General features: G+C 51.2%; 1 protein-coding gene across 14 annotated transcripts; it reads right to left on the bottom strand.

Moving 5' to 3' along the window:
* Positions 1–743: 743 nt before the first annotated feature.
* Positions 744–18,491, bottom strand: Epn1 (epsin 1). Of its 14 annotated transcripts, XM_029479551.1 has the most exons (13): positions 18,234–18,296; positions 17,633–17,755; positions 16,627–16,730; positions 14,863–15,182; positions 8,857–9,106; positions 6,008–6,132; positions 5,589–5,663; positions 4,976–5,059; positions 3,629–3,932; positions 3,137–3,247; positions 2,916–3,002; positions 1,511–1,768; positions 744–1,350 (listed from the first exon to the last, which is right to left on the bottom strand). In XM_029479551.1, the coding sequence occupies exons 4-13, from the start codon at positions 15,088–15,090 to the stop codon at positions 1,142–1,144; spliced, it is 1,731 nt and encodes a 576-aa protein (XP_029335411.1). In that variant the 5' UTR covers positions 15,091–15,182; positions 16,627–16,730; positions 17,633–17,755; positions 18,234–18,296; the 3' UTR covers positions 744–1,141. The 14 variants fall into 14 exon arrangements, with proteins under 14 accessions (XP_029335411.1, XP_021021915.1, XP_021021911.1 ...); XM_021166256.2 differs by lacking the exon at positions 17,633–17,755 and having other exon boundaries at positions 2,916–2,999; positions 18,234–18,476; XM_021166252.2 differs by lacking the exon at positions 17,633–17,755 and having other exon boundaries at positions 14,863–15,203; positions 18,234–18,320.
* Between the last annotated feature and the right edge of the window lie 155 nt (positions 18,492–18,646).

Below are 18,646 nucleotides of genomic sequence, written 5' to 3'. Positions count from 1 at the left end.
TGCCCTTGACTGCAGTCGCCCAGGCACATCCTATCTACTTTTGGGGGGGTATCTTTAACTGGCCTGGGTGCTGCTCGAAGGCTCCAACATGGTAACAAGTGTAATGGTGATAGGGCCATCTGTGTCATAATGAGCCTCCATGAGAGAAGCGAGAGTTAAGTATCACATCTGTGCTGGTCTGACTCCCACCCAGCCTTCAACCAAAGCAACTGTTGCCAAGAAACTGAAGCCAGCAGTCAGTCAGGATCTGTCCTGGGGAGTAATGAAAGACCCCACCTAGAAGGAAAACCCAGGAAGCATGGAACAACACTGTTGGCAAATGCCTCTCTGTATATGCAAGCTGACAGGAGCACCTACCGACCCAGGCCACTCAAGGATTCACTGACATAGTAATCACAGGTGGTCTAGCACATGATAAAAACATATAGCAATGGCCAAGAGACGCCATCTGGAGGTCCACTGGGTTTAGCCAGCAGAGGCTAACAAGATTTCCAAAGCAAGCTGGATGAATTAGTGATGCCTGTGTAGGACTCAGTGATGCCAGGACGCAGGACCACAGCCCAAGTCCTTTCCATCCTCACCCAGCCCAGCTCCAGGAACTGAATCAGGGAATTCAAAGCTTCAGAAAGGTTCATTCTCAGCTGAAGTCAAGAAGTGACTCTGGCCAAACCTTGAGTCTGCCCTGGAAGAGGGGCTTCTCAGGGACATCTGAACCGTGGGTGGGAATTTAAGGGAGCCACACCCATGAGAATTGCCATTTATTCCCGAAGTTGCCAAAATCATCACCAAGGATTCACCAGGGGTGCCAAGGGAACGAGGAGGCTCAAACACTGATTTGGGGGTTGTCATGAGTTTAGAGGGAGGTGGAATGGGTGGGGGAACCCCAGCTGTCCCTCCCCCATCTAATGCCACAGAAAAGGGTCCTCCTCTGGCCGGCTCCCCTCCCCATCCCCATGTCCAGTTTTTCTCAAGGGGAGGTGGGTTGGGGACTTGGGAAGAGGGTGTAGTGTGAGTGGGCCCCAGGAAGGGGAAGGGCACTGTGGGGGAGGGCTCCCCCATTTCACATGCACTCACAATACTGATCTCCCAGGGAGCAGAAATTGGGGAAGCCAGCTGAACCAGGCCTCCCTCCTACCCTGGATTATAGGAGGAAGGGGTTAGTGTTGGGGGCTGGGGGACCTGGGGGCATCATGGGGGGCAGACCAGGGCCTCCACCAAGAGGAGAGATGTAGGTGGGTGGCGCTCCAGGAACTGGGGGCACAGGACTGAGACGGAGCTGGTTCAGGGTGAGCGTTGCAGGGGGTGCTGGCTGGAAAGGATTGGTGACAGAGGGGCCTGTGGGCGGAGCTCCTGCAAAGAGAAAAAGCAGTCAGCAAGTGCTTGTCTGCCCAGCGTCCAAGTCTTGGATACACACCCAGGTGGAGAGAAGCATGCCTGCTCCATGAAAATTCTACTCTGTAGGGACCACAGAAGATACCAAAGACACAGGAGTCCCACAATCCACACTCACCGCTTGGAAGGAATGGGTTGGAAGCCTTGGATCCTGGTGGTGTGGGGCCTGGTCGGCTCACCAGCGAGTCCAGGTCCACAAGGGCTGCATTAGGGCCTAGGAATGACTCCGGAGTCTTCCGTGTTGGGGGGGTGGGAGTTGGGGTTGCAGCAGGTGGGGGACTCCCCACAGACTCAGCCAGAGATCCCCCAACCCCACTCATGTCGAATGCCCCAGGGCTGCGAGCAGGCACCTCTCCTGCGAGCAACTCCAACTCCCCTGAAAAAGCCAGGACAGTGCTCAGATGGAGTGGCAGGCCCACCCTGTGTTGGGGGAAGCAGGGAGGGAGGCGGTGGGAGGTCTCAGGAAGGGGCAGGCTGAGCTGAGCTTGGATCTTACTGTGGAGAAGGAGGACAGCGGGAATGATAGAATCAAGACCTCAGGAGAACCCACAGTGTTCCAGAAGTACAGTTGCTGAGTGTCTACGGGACACTCGCAGTCTCAAATGAGCACTTCAGTGCAGAAACCAAGCAGACACCCATAACCCTGGGATAGGTCATGACATCTAAGGGCTGGAGGACAAACCTTTTCCCTCTAGGAATTAACCAATGGAAACACATCTGCACGCCACAACCAGCACTTCATTGGAAGCTGGCTCATTGAATCAGGAAAATAAACATTACTTAATGATTGCCCGGAGTGCAGACAAAGAACCCCAGCACTTGAGAGACTTAGACAGGAGCGCCACACATTCACGCAAGGCCACTCTGAGCTACAGAACAGAGCAAGATCCTGTCCCCAAAACAAAACACAAAACAAAATAAATGGGAAAAGCTGGAGCTCAATGGTGAGGAACAAATGAGGTTCAGTTCCAGTATAACAAGAAAAGGTACTGGGGAGTATGGGGAATGTGCCATACTTCCAGACACTCAAACTAAGGCAGAAGGATGACAAGCTAGCAACCTAGCAATGTCTCATCTCAAAACAAACAGTGACCAAAGGTAAGCAGGCCTGTGTGTGGCTGAGGGTAAGGCACTGACAAGGAGACGCAGGCCCCCTCTTGGGGTATTTGCAGTCAAGATGCACAGACCTACAGTCTACAGTCAAGGCAGGTGCTAGTCTGTCCCAGGGCCTCACACGGTTAAACGGAAGACAACCCACCACACCCACCCCAAGGGGGCGCCCAGATTTCTCCAATTCCTATCTCCACTCAATAGATGATCCAGAAGCAGAAAGAGGGCAGACAGGACTGTGGATAGGATATCCATTGTTACACATCTCTCTGTGAAGAAGGGAGCCTGGATTTGACTCACTCTATCATGTGCATTCTACCCCCGCAAGTACAGCAGGCACCACCTGGAACAAGGCAGAGACAAGAAGCAACCGAGTATGGGGACTCCCAGGGGTCAAGAGGAGGGGGACTCACCTGTGCTGCTCCCAGAGGTTGGCAGGGCAGTGCGGAGTCGGTCGAAGTCTGAGAACTCATCAGGCTCTGTGTCAAAGCCCCCAGCTGCTGTGGGGGTCAGGATGCTGAGCTCAATAGCCGACTAGGGAATCTACCTCAACCTCCTCCACCCTCAGGACCCAGATAAATGCAACACTCACATCAGGACTGCCACCCTAGCCCACCAAAGGGCAGCCCAGTACCTGCAGTGCCGTTGCTGCTGGGCTTTGCAGGTGAACCTCCCCAGGGGTCTGAGAAAGCCGGGGCAGGTGCCCAGGGGTCAGAAGATGGGGGCCCACTGACAGGAGCCCCACCTAGAAGAGGAAAGAGATATATGAATTACTAGCATCTCCTGCTCGGAAAGCTGCTGCCTCTCAATCTGTCATGGCCCAAATCACCCAAACAAACAACTAGCCTAACTCTCAGGTCCTTCTACCTACAAACATGTTAGCATGACTTAGCTAGTCAAGGGGCGGGCTAGGCCCTAGGCCCACCCATATCTGCTCTCAAAAGTACCCTCAACTTTCCCACCACTTACCCCGCTACAGCCTTCCTTACTTAGCTTACTTAGCTTGCCCAAGCCTCTCTCTCTCTCTGCCTTGGCCATCTCACCATCCCTTACTCTGCCTAAGGCCTTCCTTCCTAAAGAGATGGCTTCTCCTGGGGGCTTCAAAGAAGAAAACGGTGGTGCTCACCATCAGAGCTTCCCCACGGGTCAGGGGTGGGCCCCTCTCCAGCTGCAGGAGCTGGGGTCCCACCCCAAGGATCAACAGAGGGCCCTGTAGGGGCTGCAGGCCTCCAAGGATCCCCGGAGGCTGGTGTGGGGGCTGCACCACCCCAAGGATCAGCAGCTGGAGGGACAGCAGGTCCCCCCCAAGGGTCTGAAGCGGCAGCAGCCACAGGGACAGCAGTAGGCACAGATGCCGGGCCCCCCCAAGGGTCTGAGGCCTGTGGAGGGGCTGGGGTTGTGAAGACATCAGCAAGATCCATGAGAGATGACTGTAGGAAAGAGAAGAGAAGGGATGTGAGCTGAGAACTAGAGAAGATTCAGGATGCCACCCACAGGTGGCTGTACCTCCTTCTCCTCAACCCCATTCTGCCTACCAATTTCCCTATCCAGTCACTCTCTACCTAGGTCACCCTCCAGAGGGCCCCAATTTACTTACTCATTCTCTGGCCCTCGTCTATTCCCTGTACAACCCCTGGGTCCTCTGTGTGAAGACAAAGGTGAAGCCCTCCTCCCTGCAACCAGCCAAGCTATAAGGACTTCCCCACCCACTATGTGCTTTGGCTGGATCTTTAAGATGATCTAGCCCAACCCTCACCACATCAAGCCTTCCCTGAGCTCCCACCAAGTCACTCCACTCCGATCACCTCCCAACGCCACATCACTGCCCTGCAGTGCACACCATGCAGCGCTGCCTGCCTATGACTACCTGTCCATATGCAGACACTAAAGCTATATGCCCTGGTGTTCTGAGGGCAGGTTCATAAAAGCAACCAACCAAAGCCCTGATGTGACAGTGGAGATAACCCACAGAGGCATGCACGAGCACACGAGAGCCTGCAAGAGAGCAAGCGCTTGAGTATACTCACACTCTCTCACTCTCACTCTCTCTCTCTCTCTCTCTCTCTCTCTCTCTCTCTCTCTCTCTCTCTCNCTCTCTCTCTCTCTCTCTCTCACACACACACACACACACACACACACACACACACACACACACTCCCATCGGTACCCACAAGGCAAACAATCAGAAAGACAAAACAGCCAGGTCTTCCCCAACTGGCCACACTTACACTCAGAGTACAAAGGGCAGAGGCAGAAACAAGTGAGCCTCCTACAGCCAGATGTAGGACCTCCCAGGCCTAAGGCCAGCCTGAGCAGACACTGCTGCCTAGAAAGCCACAGTGGCAAGAAAGTCACATTGGGGCTGGGGCTGGAGCTGGAGCTGGTAGAGTACTTGAGTAGGATGCACAAAGCCCTGGGCTCAATTCCCAGCCAGGAACTAGTGACCCAGAGGACAGAACACACAGGTGCTTACCTCCTCCTTGCCCCCAGTCTCCCTCTTGCTCTCCTCTATTGCCATCTGCAGCCTCAGGTCATCCCCACGACGGATCCGCTCTTCCTGTGGAGAGCAGAAGCAGCCAGACAGGTAGGGCTCAGAACACAGGCCATGGGAGGGCAGCTGGCCCAGCCCGAAAATCCCCACCCCAACCACCCTCCCCCTCACTCTGAAAACAAAAATTTAAAAATTAAAATGGAATGTGAACAATGTATGAAATGGGGATGGCAATGGGACACTGGGTCAAAGGTGGGGCAGGAGGCGTGGAGCTTGGTGTGGTCCAGAGGGAAAGGGGCTGTGTGTAGGGTGCTATGGAAAGGATGCCTGAACCTGGCTGTAAAAACAGCTTAGGAAGCAGTGGGACCGAGGAAGAGGAGGAGGCCTGCTGCTGAGGTACATGACCCAGTGATACTTGTACCCCCAGGTGTGGAGCACATCTATCCAGTGTCCTGGGTGTCCACCCTGGTTTCTGTTTGGACCAAGGTCTCTCCAGCTAAAGATGCTGAAAGTGAATACTCCTGTACTCAGGGAGACAGCTCAGGAAGGGGCAAGGAGTAAGGAAAACCCTAGGGGGGAGGGAGGCCACTCTGACCTTATCGTGCTCCTCTCGGCTCAAACTAAGGGCCAGCTGGAGCTGGACGTCATCCTCAGGGCCGCAGGACGGGGGCTGGCGGAGAAAAAGTATGAGGGGCAGGGCAGGGGAAGTTGGAGCCAGAGTAACAGGCAGAGAGGTGGGCCAAAAAAGGACAGAGGGCCAGGGCTAAGCAAGATCAAGGAAGGAGGAGACACTGGTTCTCCCAAACCAATAAAGATGGGCAGAGAAAGAAGGAAGCTGCATGCCTAACTGTCAAAGTGCAGCACAGCTTCCCGGGAGAAAAGCTAAAGATGGAGGAAGGATCAGAACAGAGAGACAGCAGCAGAAGGGAGGAGTGGGTGGAGAGTGAGGCGGCGAGGCATGAGGACAGGATGGCAGAACAGAAGTCGGCCCTCACCCTCCACGGTGCCCTGTACCTGGTCGGCCTCCTCCTTGCTCATAGCCAGGGCCAGCTGGAGCTGCAACTCCTCCTCCCCGCTGCTCTGTGGCCACGCCTGCTCCGCCTCGGGAGGTGGTCCAGAGCCCACGGCTGCTGAGGAGGCTGGAAACAGGAAGAGAGGAAGACAGAGATGGACCAGAAACCAAAAGATGGGGACCCACAGCCAGATGTGGGCTGCTACCCAAAACCCAGCACAGATCCCCTTCCCCCCAAATGGCCTCTGAGGGCCAAACTGGGAGAGAAAGTTATGGAGCCAAAGTCCAAGGTGGGGTAAAGGCCAGCCCCACCCTCAAAACAACAAGCTGCTGATAAAGGACAAGCAGTGTGCTGAAGGACAGCAGGGTCCAGGCCTCCAGAGGGATCCTCCCTGGTTTCCCAGGCTAGGAGAGCTCCCAATAGAGCAGACAAGGGCCTCCATTTCCAGGCAGGATTGCAGCCCCGGCAGGAACAGCTGGCACTTACGAGGGAAAGCAGTATCTGTCCAGACTATGGAGACCAACGATGGGAACAAGAGCCATTGGCGTCAGAGGGGCATGGAGATAGGGGGAAAGGCCACATTAAGGTCAAGAGTCTGGCTCCAGGGCCAGCAGAAGGGAGGGGTAGATGGTGCCAAGAGGAGGACCAAGAGACCCCAGTTCCTATAGTCTTCTCACCACCTCCTTCAGCCCTGCACCATGCCCTGGCACTGTCTACAGGCTCCATGGTGGCTCCTGGTTCCCTGACAGAGGGCAGGTTTCTAACCACTGCTCCAGCAGTGATCCAGAGAAGGTCCATACACTATAGCAAGCTGTCTGCTCCTGCCCCAAAGCACTTTCATCCTAAGATGATCCTGGAGCATCCTCATGAGGCAAGTGCTGACAACCCACAGCCCACTGCCAAGCCCACTGCAAACACCTTAAGGCTCCCACCCAGGTTGCATATAGTGACACTGTAGGCCCCATTTCAAACCTTACAAGGAAATGGGCAGCAACCACCAACACAAGATCTTCCCAACCACCCAACTTCAGGCTCCCTGTGGCCTCCAGCCCTTTGCAGCCCTCTCCAACTCCTGTAGAAACTTTCCTCTCTCTCCAAGCAGTTTGCTTTAGGACATGGGTCAGGAGACCATGGCTGATGGCCAAAGCTGGCACTTTAAACAGTTGAGAAAAAAAATGAAAAGAACATGTCAAGACATACAAAAATCATTAAGAAATTCCAACTGAAGCCAAAGCCAAGTAGTGATGGCGAACTCCTTTAATCCTAGCACACAGGAGGCAGAGGCAGGTGGATCTCTGAGTTCAAGGCCAGCCTGGTCTACAGAGTGAGTTCCAGGACAGCCAGGACTACACAGAGAAACCCTGTTTCGAAAAGCAAAATACAAATGAACAAAAAAAAAAAATCAATTTCAATTTCAGAGTCCACAACAGGAGCGTGAGAAGCCTGTGACCCAGCTCCTGTGTGTGTGGACCGGGTGACGTATCACCTCCATCTCCTGTGTCAGCAAAGCTCAAGGCACTAGGAAAATGGCCTAGTGAGTTAACATCCTTGCTGCCCAAGCATGAGAACCAGAGCTGAGAGCCCCAGAATACACCCAAACACTAGGTAGACCTAACAGTTCACTAGTAATTCAGCCTAGGGAGACAGAGACAGGGGCCAGCGCATGCTGGCTCAAGGCTAACATATTGGTGAGCTCAGGGTTTGACTAAGACCATGCATCACAGAAAACAATGAGTGAAGCTGTCAACACTGGCCTCCATACACGTGGCTGCAAGTACACAGCCATCTGCTCACATGCGCACCCCCCCCACACACACAGGCATGCACACCACACGCCTTCCACAAAGCGACCAGCCGACCAGGCATGTTCCTTGCTACAGACATCCCTCCTCAGCCCAGCCCAATCCTGTATTACAGCTTCCACTCTTCCCCAGGCTCCCACCCTCTACTGTGCTCACTGCTTTAAGGTCCACCTGAGCACGTCCCGCAGTGTCCTCACATCTCTGACCCAAACATGATGCATTAGACAGAAGGCCTACAGTTAGAACCAGGGTCACAGACTTTTGATTCTATCTGCCCTGGAAGGTCCGACCCAGCTGACCACCAGGACAGCACTGTCTTCCCATCCCCATAACCACTTGCAAACTCAAGTGTTCACAACTGTACTCCTATAGTCTCCCGAACTAACACTCTCCCTGCTTCCCCTGCCATGGTCCCTCAGCATGAAGAAAATGAAACCCCTATATAATCCAGGACCCCACACGTGCCACTGAGTATGCCACTGGACAGATCACAGCCTTATGACATGGGACATGCTCTCTCTTCATGCCACTTTCATTTATTTTTAAATGCTCATCAGCAACCACTAAACTTGAATTCACCACTTACAACAACATTCTAAGACTTCAAAAAGTAGACTCACAGGCTGTCCTGTCAGCACGATGCTGGCCTCCTTTGTGATTTAACAGTACCCTTTAGCTAGAGGGACAATCTACATAAAGCCAGACTAGCAGCTCCATCAGAAGTAAGTACACATGTCCCCATCAGGGGCTGACCTAACCCTGAACCTGGGGAGTTCCAAACCTCAAGCAATCTAACAAGATGTGGGCACACCTGCCTGGATACTCCAAAAACCAAGACAGGAGTCAGGGACTCTGCTGGCTAGCTGCCCTCAGGGTCTGGACACACTTGGGTCCAAAGGACACATTCTGCAAAATTTCAGAGTCTAAGACCATCCATCACACAAGGCAAGGGAGGAGAAGGGTGTATCAGCTGGAATGGGCCCACAGATAGGAACAGAGGACAGATCCTAGCTGTCTGGGACTTCCAGGAGTGGGAGAGAAACCTCACCCGTGGCAGTCTGTGCCAGCTTCTCCTTGGTCTTGAGCGCGTGGGCGCGCTCCTCCCGGAGCCGATCCTCATCACGCAGCAAAGCCACCAGCTGCTTGGCCTTCTCCCGCACATTCACACCCTGGTCCTTGCCATCACGGTCCACATACTGGAAGTCCTTCAGCGTCTGCACAGCATACATGTTCTCTTTGCACTGTTGTGATACACGCTCAGAGCCAGTCTTGATGAGGTACTCCATCAACGTCATGGCCTGCAAAGTGCAGGTACACCAGTCACTGACACTGAACTCCACGGGAAAAGGGACTAGAGACTGAGGAAGCATTTGGGCCCTGGGGCAGCTGCCTACATTCAAGTCTCACAATCCACTGTCAGTCCACCCAGTAGAATGTGGAATGGACCTAAAAAGGAGAAAAGTGGGGACACAGACTACCATGAGCCACACACTGTGCTTGCCCAGAGAGGCCAGGGACAAAGGCCACACAATGTGTGCTCCCATGGATATAAAACATCCAGAAGAGACCAATTCAGACAGACAGAGGAGACCATGGGTTTCCAGAGGATAAGTGTAAGTGGGAAATATCCAATAGGGTTAAAGAAAAGTTCCTCCTCCAGCCAGGGGGTGACACCAGCACGGATTATACCAGATGCCAATGGACTGCTCACCCCAAAAGCTGACTACTGCACAGCGCTCTATGTAGTTCCGTAACAACACAGAAGACAAGATGGCAACCACCCAAGTAGCCAATCAGGGCACCATGTAGGACCACAAAACATGCCCCACACCCCAAAGGCAAAATCTGAAGCAACAGAGCCAAAGTAAAGTGCAGGAAGTCTTAAGGATAAAGAGATGGCCTGATGCTAAAGGAATGAGATGTTCCAGGAGCCTTCTGGGCCCAGGCTCTCTCAGGAAACCAAGCACCCAAGCCAAGCCAGGCACCACAGGAATGACAGATCAAAGCAAACAACCTACAACTCAATGGCATCCTTTGGTATCTCTATTTTGTAATATGAAAACAAATTTCATTTTCAGCAAGATGAAATTAAAGTACTTAAGGGAAAAAAAAAAAAACAAAAAACAAAAAACAGTAATTGTAACCCAGGGGCCAGAGAGATGGCTCAGTGGTTGAAAGTACTTGTTGCTCTTGCAGACGACCCCAGTTCCATTCCCAGCACCCACAAGGTAACTCACAACCATATGTATTCTAGTTTCAGGGATCTAACGCCTTCTTCTAACCTCTGCAGGCACTAGGCACATAAGCAAGCAGTCCACACACAGAATATAGGCAAACAATCATACACATAAGATGAAATTAAATGAGATGAAATTAAATAAGATGAAAACAAATAACCAACCCAAGGAAAGATCTAACTCAAGGCCTGTTCCCAGAGCAATGTCATAGTCATGGTCCCTATAAGAATCTGGAAAAGGCTTAGTCACTATTCGAGGAGAACAGTACACCTTAGCTTTATGCAATGGCTACAAAGATTCCATGGAGCCCCCCAAACTCAAACTTCACAGGCGTGAATAGCATGAGAAGAAATGTGACAGAGGAGGCAGCCACAGGAGCTAAGCACTATCTACACAGTGAAATTTGCTATAAAACACTGCTGCACCCCATTAAAGTTCTGTAATGGGGAGGGAAGGACAGGACAGAGACACAGTGATTTCCTATACAGACCACACTAACCTCAACCTGAGAACTGGGATTACAGGGAGATGCCACCACCCATCTCTGGAAAGGCTTTCTGACAAGTATTTACACCTGATTAGTCCCCAGCTGAGGCCCTGGCAGTGTTTACTCTCAGAGGAGAAATATTTCTCTGCATGGTTACATCCCAAAGGAAAAGGCAGAGAGGTAGGCGGTAGGCCCTTATGTTTTGGAATCCAGAATCTTCCAGATTGAAACCAGGAAGACTGCACAGGGACACACCTGAGAACCCAATCAGAAGGGAGTTCTGCTAATAGCCATGCAACACAGGATGACAGGAGCACAGTATATAAATTATTTCCCTTCGTGAACATCGTACTTTGTGCCGGATGGTTATGAGGCACTTTCATCCTTGTAGCTCTCTGGACTTTGGAACTGCAGCTAAGGCTATGAAGCAGGAAACTGTTCAAATGCCCAGGCATAGTGCCATGCACACAAAAACTGTTGCAAATGCACTGGGGCCACCCAACAGTAAAGAGTGTCAGAGTATCAGTGACACAACGGCTATGTGCAACACAGAGAAGCAGAGATCGCTGCCCCAGGCTTGGTAAGCAAAGCAAGAGACCCCAAAGAGCACACACTACTGGTCCCATACCTAAGAAGTTCTCACAGATATACAGATGTTCATAGTGCCGCAGGGGAAGGGATGTCATGAGGAAGCCTCCTAGGAACTGAACAAGTCTCCTCCATCTCCCTCCGGGAGGAGCCTCCAGCAGTGTGCACAATCCCACAAACTCATCAGGTTAAATATTCAGGTTTCAGTTGCTCCGATATACCTCAATGAAAAGCTTGGATATATTTTTTTTATACAGACAACTGAATGATCCCAAATAGATAAGCCATGGAGCTTGTTAAATTTTAAATCAGTCCCACCAAGAAAGTACTTGTACATTACAATGAACATTTAAAAGAGGGTTACCATCTTTACATCTGGAGAGAAAATATCTCAGTTTTCACACTGCACACTCTGACCAACTACTCCAAAGTGGTAGCTGCAGGGGCCGGGCTGTGTTCCAATAAAACTTTACTTTTAGGCAGTGCACAGGATTGACCCAGAGCCTGCCCTCAGCTGACTTCTGGTTAACATAAAGACTGGGGTGCAACTGAGACCTGTATCCTCTAAGAACATAAATCAAAGGGGTGGATTACAGGTCTCCATCCACTCGCAGACTGACAGGCCCCTAAAGCACATTCCCCACAGGTTAATTAGACCTACAAAGTGTCACCAGGCAGGGATGCACAGGCAGGAGCCCCAGCACAGCATGAGAAACCAGAGTCAAAGCAAGCAGGACCCCGACAAAGCCACATGGGTTAAGTACTTGCAAGCACTCAAAGCCATGCCCCCAGGAGCCCTGCCAAGGGCATCACACAATCAGAACTGGGAGAGCAAAACTGCTCTACTGACTGTAGAATAGCTATAAAAAGTACATTTTGTCAGAACTCAAAAGAATCTCCCTAGAAAGGGAGATTTTGTCTTTACACCATATTTTGGTAAATCTATCTTTAAAGAATCCCTTAAAAAATGGCATTAAAAAAAAAGAATCATTCCAAGCCAGCCATGGTGGGGCACAAGTCTGAGGCCAACCTGATACACACAGGGAGTTCCAAGATAGCCAAGACTACATTTAAAAAAAAAAAAAATTCATTTGTTATCTATGTGTGGCAGCCTCTTTTAGGAGGTCTTTTCTGTCTTCTGGAGGCTATACGGTCTATCACCAGCCCCTCCAAATACAACTGGCCAACCACAACTACTTGCCTGACCCCCAGGAAGGCTGGAAGGAGAAATGAACCTGGAGATCAAGATTCCCGCTCCCTCAGGCCAGCTCGCCTGGCCTCAGAAGCCCATCCACATGTCCTGCACTCCCCCGCCATCTCCAGTCACTAGAACAGCTTTCTCCAGAACTCCCCAGCCCTAGCTAAGGTCACCACACTGTTCTAGGCTCCTGGCAGCATAATCTCAGCCACTGAACAGGAGGGGATTCCAGGGCCACTCCAGATACAGGGCCTCCCTGTCCATCCATCTTCACATTCAAGCCCTGCAGCCCTAACCCTCCTCCTCACCCTCAAGGAGGGTTTGCTTAACACTGGACTGAGGTCGGGGACCCCTACAGAAGAGCTAGGGGAAGGATTGAAGGAGCCCATAGGAAGACCAACACTGTCAACTAACCTGGACCCCTGGGAGCTCCCAGAGACTAAGCCACCAACTAAAGAGCATACATGGGCTAGTCCGAGGCCCCCCTGCACATATGTAGCAAAGGACTGCCTTGTCTGGCCTCAGTGGAAGAGGATGCACCTAATCCGTTGGAGACTTGATGTCCCAGGGAAGTGGGGATACTGGAGGACACCCCCTCAGCTGAAGGGGAGGGGAAAGGGGGAAAAACTGTACAAGGAAGGACTGGGGGTGGGGCAACATTTTGGATGTAAATAATTAATAATAATTTAAAAGAGGAAAGTGGATTTCTGAGTTCGAGGCCAGCCTGGTCTACAGAGTGAGTTCCAGGACAGCCAGGACTACACAGAGAAACCCTGTCTTGAAAAACAAAAAAATCAAAAAACAAAACAAGGGTTTGCTTGTAACACTGGGCCTTTCCCCAGTTCTCAACAGAGTAAATGCCACCTGGCTTTTCATTCCAAGTCCAGTAAGGAACTGAATCAATGATTAAATACAACTCAGGACCAATCTTGGTGTGTTGTGATGGGCATGAATCAGTCCTCAGTTCACTGCTTCAATGCATAGATGTTACTATGTCTCCTTATCTTGAAGCAAAGGAAACCAGCCTACCTAGACAGGAAGTCTCTCAGATAGTTCAGGACAGTGCAGACTTTAAACTGGGACCATGAGAGTAGATACCTTACAGTGTCCTGAGATAGAGAGCAGCACCTATTCGCCAGCCCCCAACCCAGACAGACACATTCCCCCCATCTGGGGCAGTCAGAAGAGACCCATCCCACAGAAGGTAGTCCAGCAACCAGCCTGATGCCCACAATCAACACTGTAGCTTAGCCAGCTGACCCTAGCCCATGCCCTTAGCTCCTTTGCTATACATAACATGAGAACCAAGGTGTGAGGGGGCACTGGCAGCATATTCACAGCATCATCAGTCTTGCTTAAAAGAACAAAACACTGCCATGACCTAGAAGTGTAGGCCTGTAACTCCAGCTCCTTGGAGGACTGAGGAAGCCCACAAACTCAAGGCCTACAGCAAGTCAGAGACAAGCCATGACAATTCAGCAAAACTCTATATCAAAACAACAGGTGAAAAATTCAACGTTGAGGATGTAAACAATAAAGCGTTGTTTGTGTATGCGAAGGCCCTAGATTTACAGCTCAGTATCACAAGCAACACCACACAAGTCTCCATGACCCCCAAATTCCTCTGTGTTCCACTTTGTTATCGCCCTAGTACATACAACACTTGACAGGCACTAGTCTGTCACCTGTCCCCAAGGCTCTGCCTTTCATAACACATCAATAAGTATCAGCAAGTCTGATATCCCCATGACCTGAGTGAGAGTCTCATATGCTGTCCCAACATGCCCACAGCCCAGAGCCATCTGTGGATCAGAAGTACACACCTCTAAGCATGGACAAAGACAGCCTTCAGCGGCTGGGAACTGATGCAAAAACAAAAACAACAACAACAACAAAAAACAAAACAAAAAATAAATTAAAAAAAAAAAAAAAAACACCTGAAGGATCAGGAGCTACAGAGCACAAAGCTAGCCTGGGCTCCTTAAGACCCTATCCAAAAATAAAAAATAAATAAAAAACTAAGTAAGAGCAAATATATGTCTGGGTACTGACACAATCCCAGAACTCAGAAGGCTCACTACAAATTCTAGGCCAGCCTGAGCTACACAGAAAGACCAAATGAAAACAAATGAGTTTAGGGGAAAATCTTTCTGTACAGAATTATATAGACCTTCTTGTCATTAATTATTCCCTTAGTGACAGTATGACAGACACTATGTTATACACCATTTGCATTATTCTAGGTGCTGTAAGCAATAAAGAGAAAGACACAGGAAGATGTCCCCTGGTCAGTCACAAAGATTTCACAACTTTACAGAAGATACTTGACCATCATCAGACTCCGGTCAAGTGGAAAACTAGGAACCAATGTCCCAGGGATGCTGAGGGCTCAATCTGTTGCAGAGATTTAACATAAAAAATAAAAGAACAGTCTTCAACCTTCCCCCTCTTGAGAAAAAGGGGAGGGGGGGGGAATAACTAGGCAAGACATAACCTGATGTGTTCCCGTTCTACTGCCCCAAGGGACCACACCCAGATGCTGACCTTGTAGACGTGCCTCCAGTTCTTGCCGTGGTCATTGAGCCGCTTCCAGATCATGCTCATGATCTCGGAGAAGGCCACAACATTGTAGGTGAGGTCAGCAATCTCTGACATGAGGGAGCTGGACGGGCCCCAGGGATCGTTGCTTGTGGCCTCTCGGACCTTGATCTCAGCCTCTGAGTAGTTGTGGACGATATTCTTCATCTGACGCCGCAGCGATGAGGTCGACATTGTGCCCAGTAGTGGTGTCAAGGGGCTGGGGCATGGAGAAATGACGCGACTCACAAAGGGAGACCGCAATGGACGTTGGTAGATCACCACATCTGGGGGGTTGGGGGGAGAGGCTTTGGAAACACAAAAGAGATGTGGGGGCAACCAGCACCCAAGCTGCCTGAGCCTCCCACTCTACAGGTTTTCCACCACCCTTGAGGGGAAAGCAAGATGCTAAGTGGCTGAGAAGACTCCCTCCCGTTAACTTCTGTCTTAAAGTTAGCTCATTCTTCTTTCAGTTCCTCAAACCAGTCTAGGTTCTTCCTGCCTGGGGCCCCAGCTCAGCTAAGGCACAACACGGAGTGGTAGGCAAACACCCTGAGTCCATACCCTAACTCAGCCACATCTTAACAGGAAAGGCCGTTAGACCTTGGATTTCTCTGGGACAAAGTGAAGTGTTGCACATGTGATAAGGGTCTACTACACAGGTTACAGTAGAAGCCAGCCAGCTCTCAGGGGGCACCCCGACCCGTCCTGCTAACAAACTCTTCCTCCTTCCTCACCAGATTTGCCACACATTCCCAGGGTGCTGCTTACACGAACTCAAATGGCATTGTCACTGTTCCCAGAGGGGTTGCTGAGTGGATTCTTGTGATTTTTAAAGCTGTTTGTCTGATTCGGAAACTATGGTTGACCTAAGACCCACAGTGATAGAAAGGGTATTTGTTTGGTTTTCTCTACAAAGAAGCTGGCTGGGAAAAACCATTCAATCAACAGTGCAGGAAGGAAATGGAGAGAGAGAGAGAGAGAGAGAGAGAGAGAGAGAGAAGCAAACAACCCTGGGACAGGAGTAGGAGTCATGGCAAAAGAGGCCAATGATGGGATTTAAAAATGGTAGGGAGACTGAGGAGATAGCCTGAGGCAGTGGGAGACTGGGGGTGGGGGGTGCCCAGGGGACTAGGTGTCCCGAGGGTGGGGAGGGAAGCTCAAGGCTCAAGGGAGCAGAGAGATAAGAAATGTAGGAGTCCCCACTAATGGATGCCAACTGTGCCACAAGGCACATATCATCTCACTTAACAATGAATGTAGACAATGGCCTCATGGAAGTTTAATAACTTGGTCAAGGTCATATCATAAATGGCAAAGCAGACTCAACAATCAAACCCACATTACCTGTATAAACTCATATTTTTTGGTGGGTTAGGGGGAGGGGGGTTGACACAACATCTCTCTACATGGCCTTGACTGTCCTGGAACTTGAAGAGCTAAATCCATGTGTCCCTCCCCTTCCAAGTGCTGAATTAAAGGTGTGTGCCATTAAACTCATGCTTTTAAATTAACCTAAATAAACTAACCTATGCTGTGACAGAAAGCATCATGGGCAGAAATCAAGCAAATGAGGGGAGTATTAACAAGCACTTACACAACCTTTACATCCTTCTAGGCACCCATTAAGTCCTTTGCACTATCAGCTCAATCCTTGCAAATCCATGACTCACAGCCACTTTACACAGGAGGGAACAAGGGCACATTAGCACCTTGCCCAGGGACACACACCTCACAACTGGAGCAGCCTGGGTCCAGAGTAGACTCCGATCACCAGTCTGTGCCTCTCCAACAAGCCATGGAGGGAGATTTACTGAGCCCTACCATGATCCAACCTGAAGGAAGACAGGAGAATAGGAAAGGCTGCTCTTTACCTTGAATTCAGGCCAGAAAATGGAGCACCTGCAAACAGGTATAACTAGGCAAAGAAAAAAAAAAAAAAAAAAAAAAAGCAGCTGGGTCCCAAGTCAGGCCTGGACAGACGCCAGAAGACAAACATATGACAAACATAAGGAGACTGGGGGAGGGGAGAGAAAGGGAGGGAGAAAGGGAGAGAAAGGGAGGGAGGGGGGGAGAGAGAGAGGGAAGAGAGAGAGAAACACACCAAAACTCGGGCAAAAAGAAAGCAATACAGCGAGGCAGGAGGACAGAGAGGACAGAAAGTCAGGGACCCTGAAACAAAACACACACATGACACACAGGGCTGGGGGGGATGGGGGGGGCAAGAGATATAACTTAAAAGAACACAAAATTTGCACTCAAATCCCGGCCACATAAGCAACCAGCAAAACAACCCTGTGACTCAGTTCACCTAACTGTGTAACAAAGGGAGGGGTGCTACCCGGCAAGCTTGCTGATTAAATAAGACGGGTACATAAAGAACTTGGTTCTGTGCCCCACAGATAGTAGGCGCTCGGTACTCCTGGCTGCTATTATTATCAGAAAAAAACATTTCCAAAAGGGTGGCATCTAAAGATGCACTATCCTAACACCAGCTACCTACTTCAAGCATGTTCAAAAAAACATACTAAATCTCACAAATGTTGCTGAAAATGGGACAATTTTCCGCAGTTGATAATTTAGGATTGCTTATTAAACAGTACAAACAATATAGTGAAATTCCCCAAGGGGGACTCAAAAACCTGGTATCAAATACTAAGCGAGACAAAATCTCTAGCAACTAGAGCTACTAATAATCACAAGCTTAACTCCAGGCCAGGCACGTTAGGCACTTTACCAGGACCACTCCATTGCGCAGAGACCCAGTGGTGCAGGAACTATGAATGCTTCCGTTTAGAAGACTAGGAAAACTGAAGACCAAGGCAAGCAGCGGGGGCTTTGGAATCCACAGCCAGAGCTCCTACCAGAACACAGAGTACTCAGAAACCTGGGAAGCACATCCTAAGCAAAGGCAATGGGTTCCTAGAAAGGAATTTAGGGCCTGGGGACGACAGCAATGACCCGGAGGGAGACCAGTCTGGGGAAATGAAGACACAGAAACCCAGAAAATACAAGCACTGCATGCATCCTGACAGGAACACGGAGCGATCCAAGACACAAACAGCACTCGGATCTCCAAACCCTTTTGTACAAACACCGAAACACAGAAGCAGAGCAACACAAACAACAGGGCCACGCGAGACGAGGACAGTGACAATCCCAAAAAAAGACACACACCGGCAGGCAAACCCGACCCGGGCACAGCGGTACAAAAGCAGCCACAAGCCATCAGCGGCTGGAACACCGGCTCCGAGGCTGGCTGGACCCGCGCGCGCCACGGCCCAGGTCGGAACACCGGACTTGCCGCGACGGAGGCCAGCATTGCGCCCCTCGCTCACCTCGGCCCGCTTATACCGGGCTTCCAGGGGTCATGACGGTCAGCCCCCTGCCCCCGCTCGGCCTCGGTGTCGCGGGGCGCGCGCCGAGCTGCGGGAAGCAGAAGTGCGCACGTGCGCACGCACAGACGCACGGAGGGCCGCACAGCGACGGCCCCGCCGCCCCGGCGCCCGGGAGGGGCGCGGAGAGCCGGGCGGGGGAGGGGAGCCGCCGAGCGGACGGGAAGCAACCGAAGGTGGCAGCGGACCGGAAGCGGAAATGACCCCACGCGCCCCGCCCTCTGCACTTCGCCCGGCAGCCTCCACTTCCGCGACCAAACCCGCCCCGGCACCATTTCCGGCGCACGGGACTGCGCGTCCTTATGCCCTTGCGTCACTTCCGCATCTACGCAGCAGTGGAGACACGTAAAGGTCCA

Source organism: Mus caroli, chromosome 7 (assembly GCF_900094665.2).
Source record: "Mus caroli chromosome 7, CAROLI_EIJ_v1.1, whole genome shotgun sequence".
Lineage (NCBI taxonomy): Eukaryota > Metazoa > Chordata > Mammalia > Rodentia > Muridae > Mus > Mus caroli.
Note: the sequence above shows the minus strand (reverse complement) of the source record. Positions and strands in the feature narration are given on the sequence as shown.

What these genes read in the sequence shown, in the direction of transcription:
- Epn1 (XM_021166253.2), bottom strand. Translation starts at nt 15,090, where the DNA reads ATGTCGACCTCATCGCTGCGGCGTCAGATGAAGAATATCGTCCACAAC. An exon ending in CAGCAGCAACGGCACTGCAG is followed by an intron (nt 3,003 to 3,136) that starts GTACTGGGCTGC and finishes TGACCCCCACAG; the next exon opens with CAGCTGGGGGCTTTGACACA. An exon ending in CAACCCATTCCTTCCAAGCG is followed by an intron (nt 1,351 to 1,510) that starts GTGAGTGTGGAT and finishes TTCTCTTTGCAG; the next exon opens with GAGCTCCGCCCACAGGCCCC.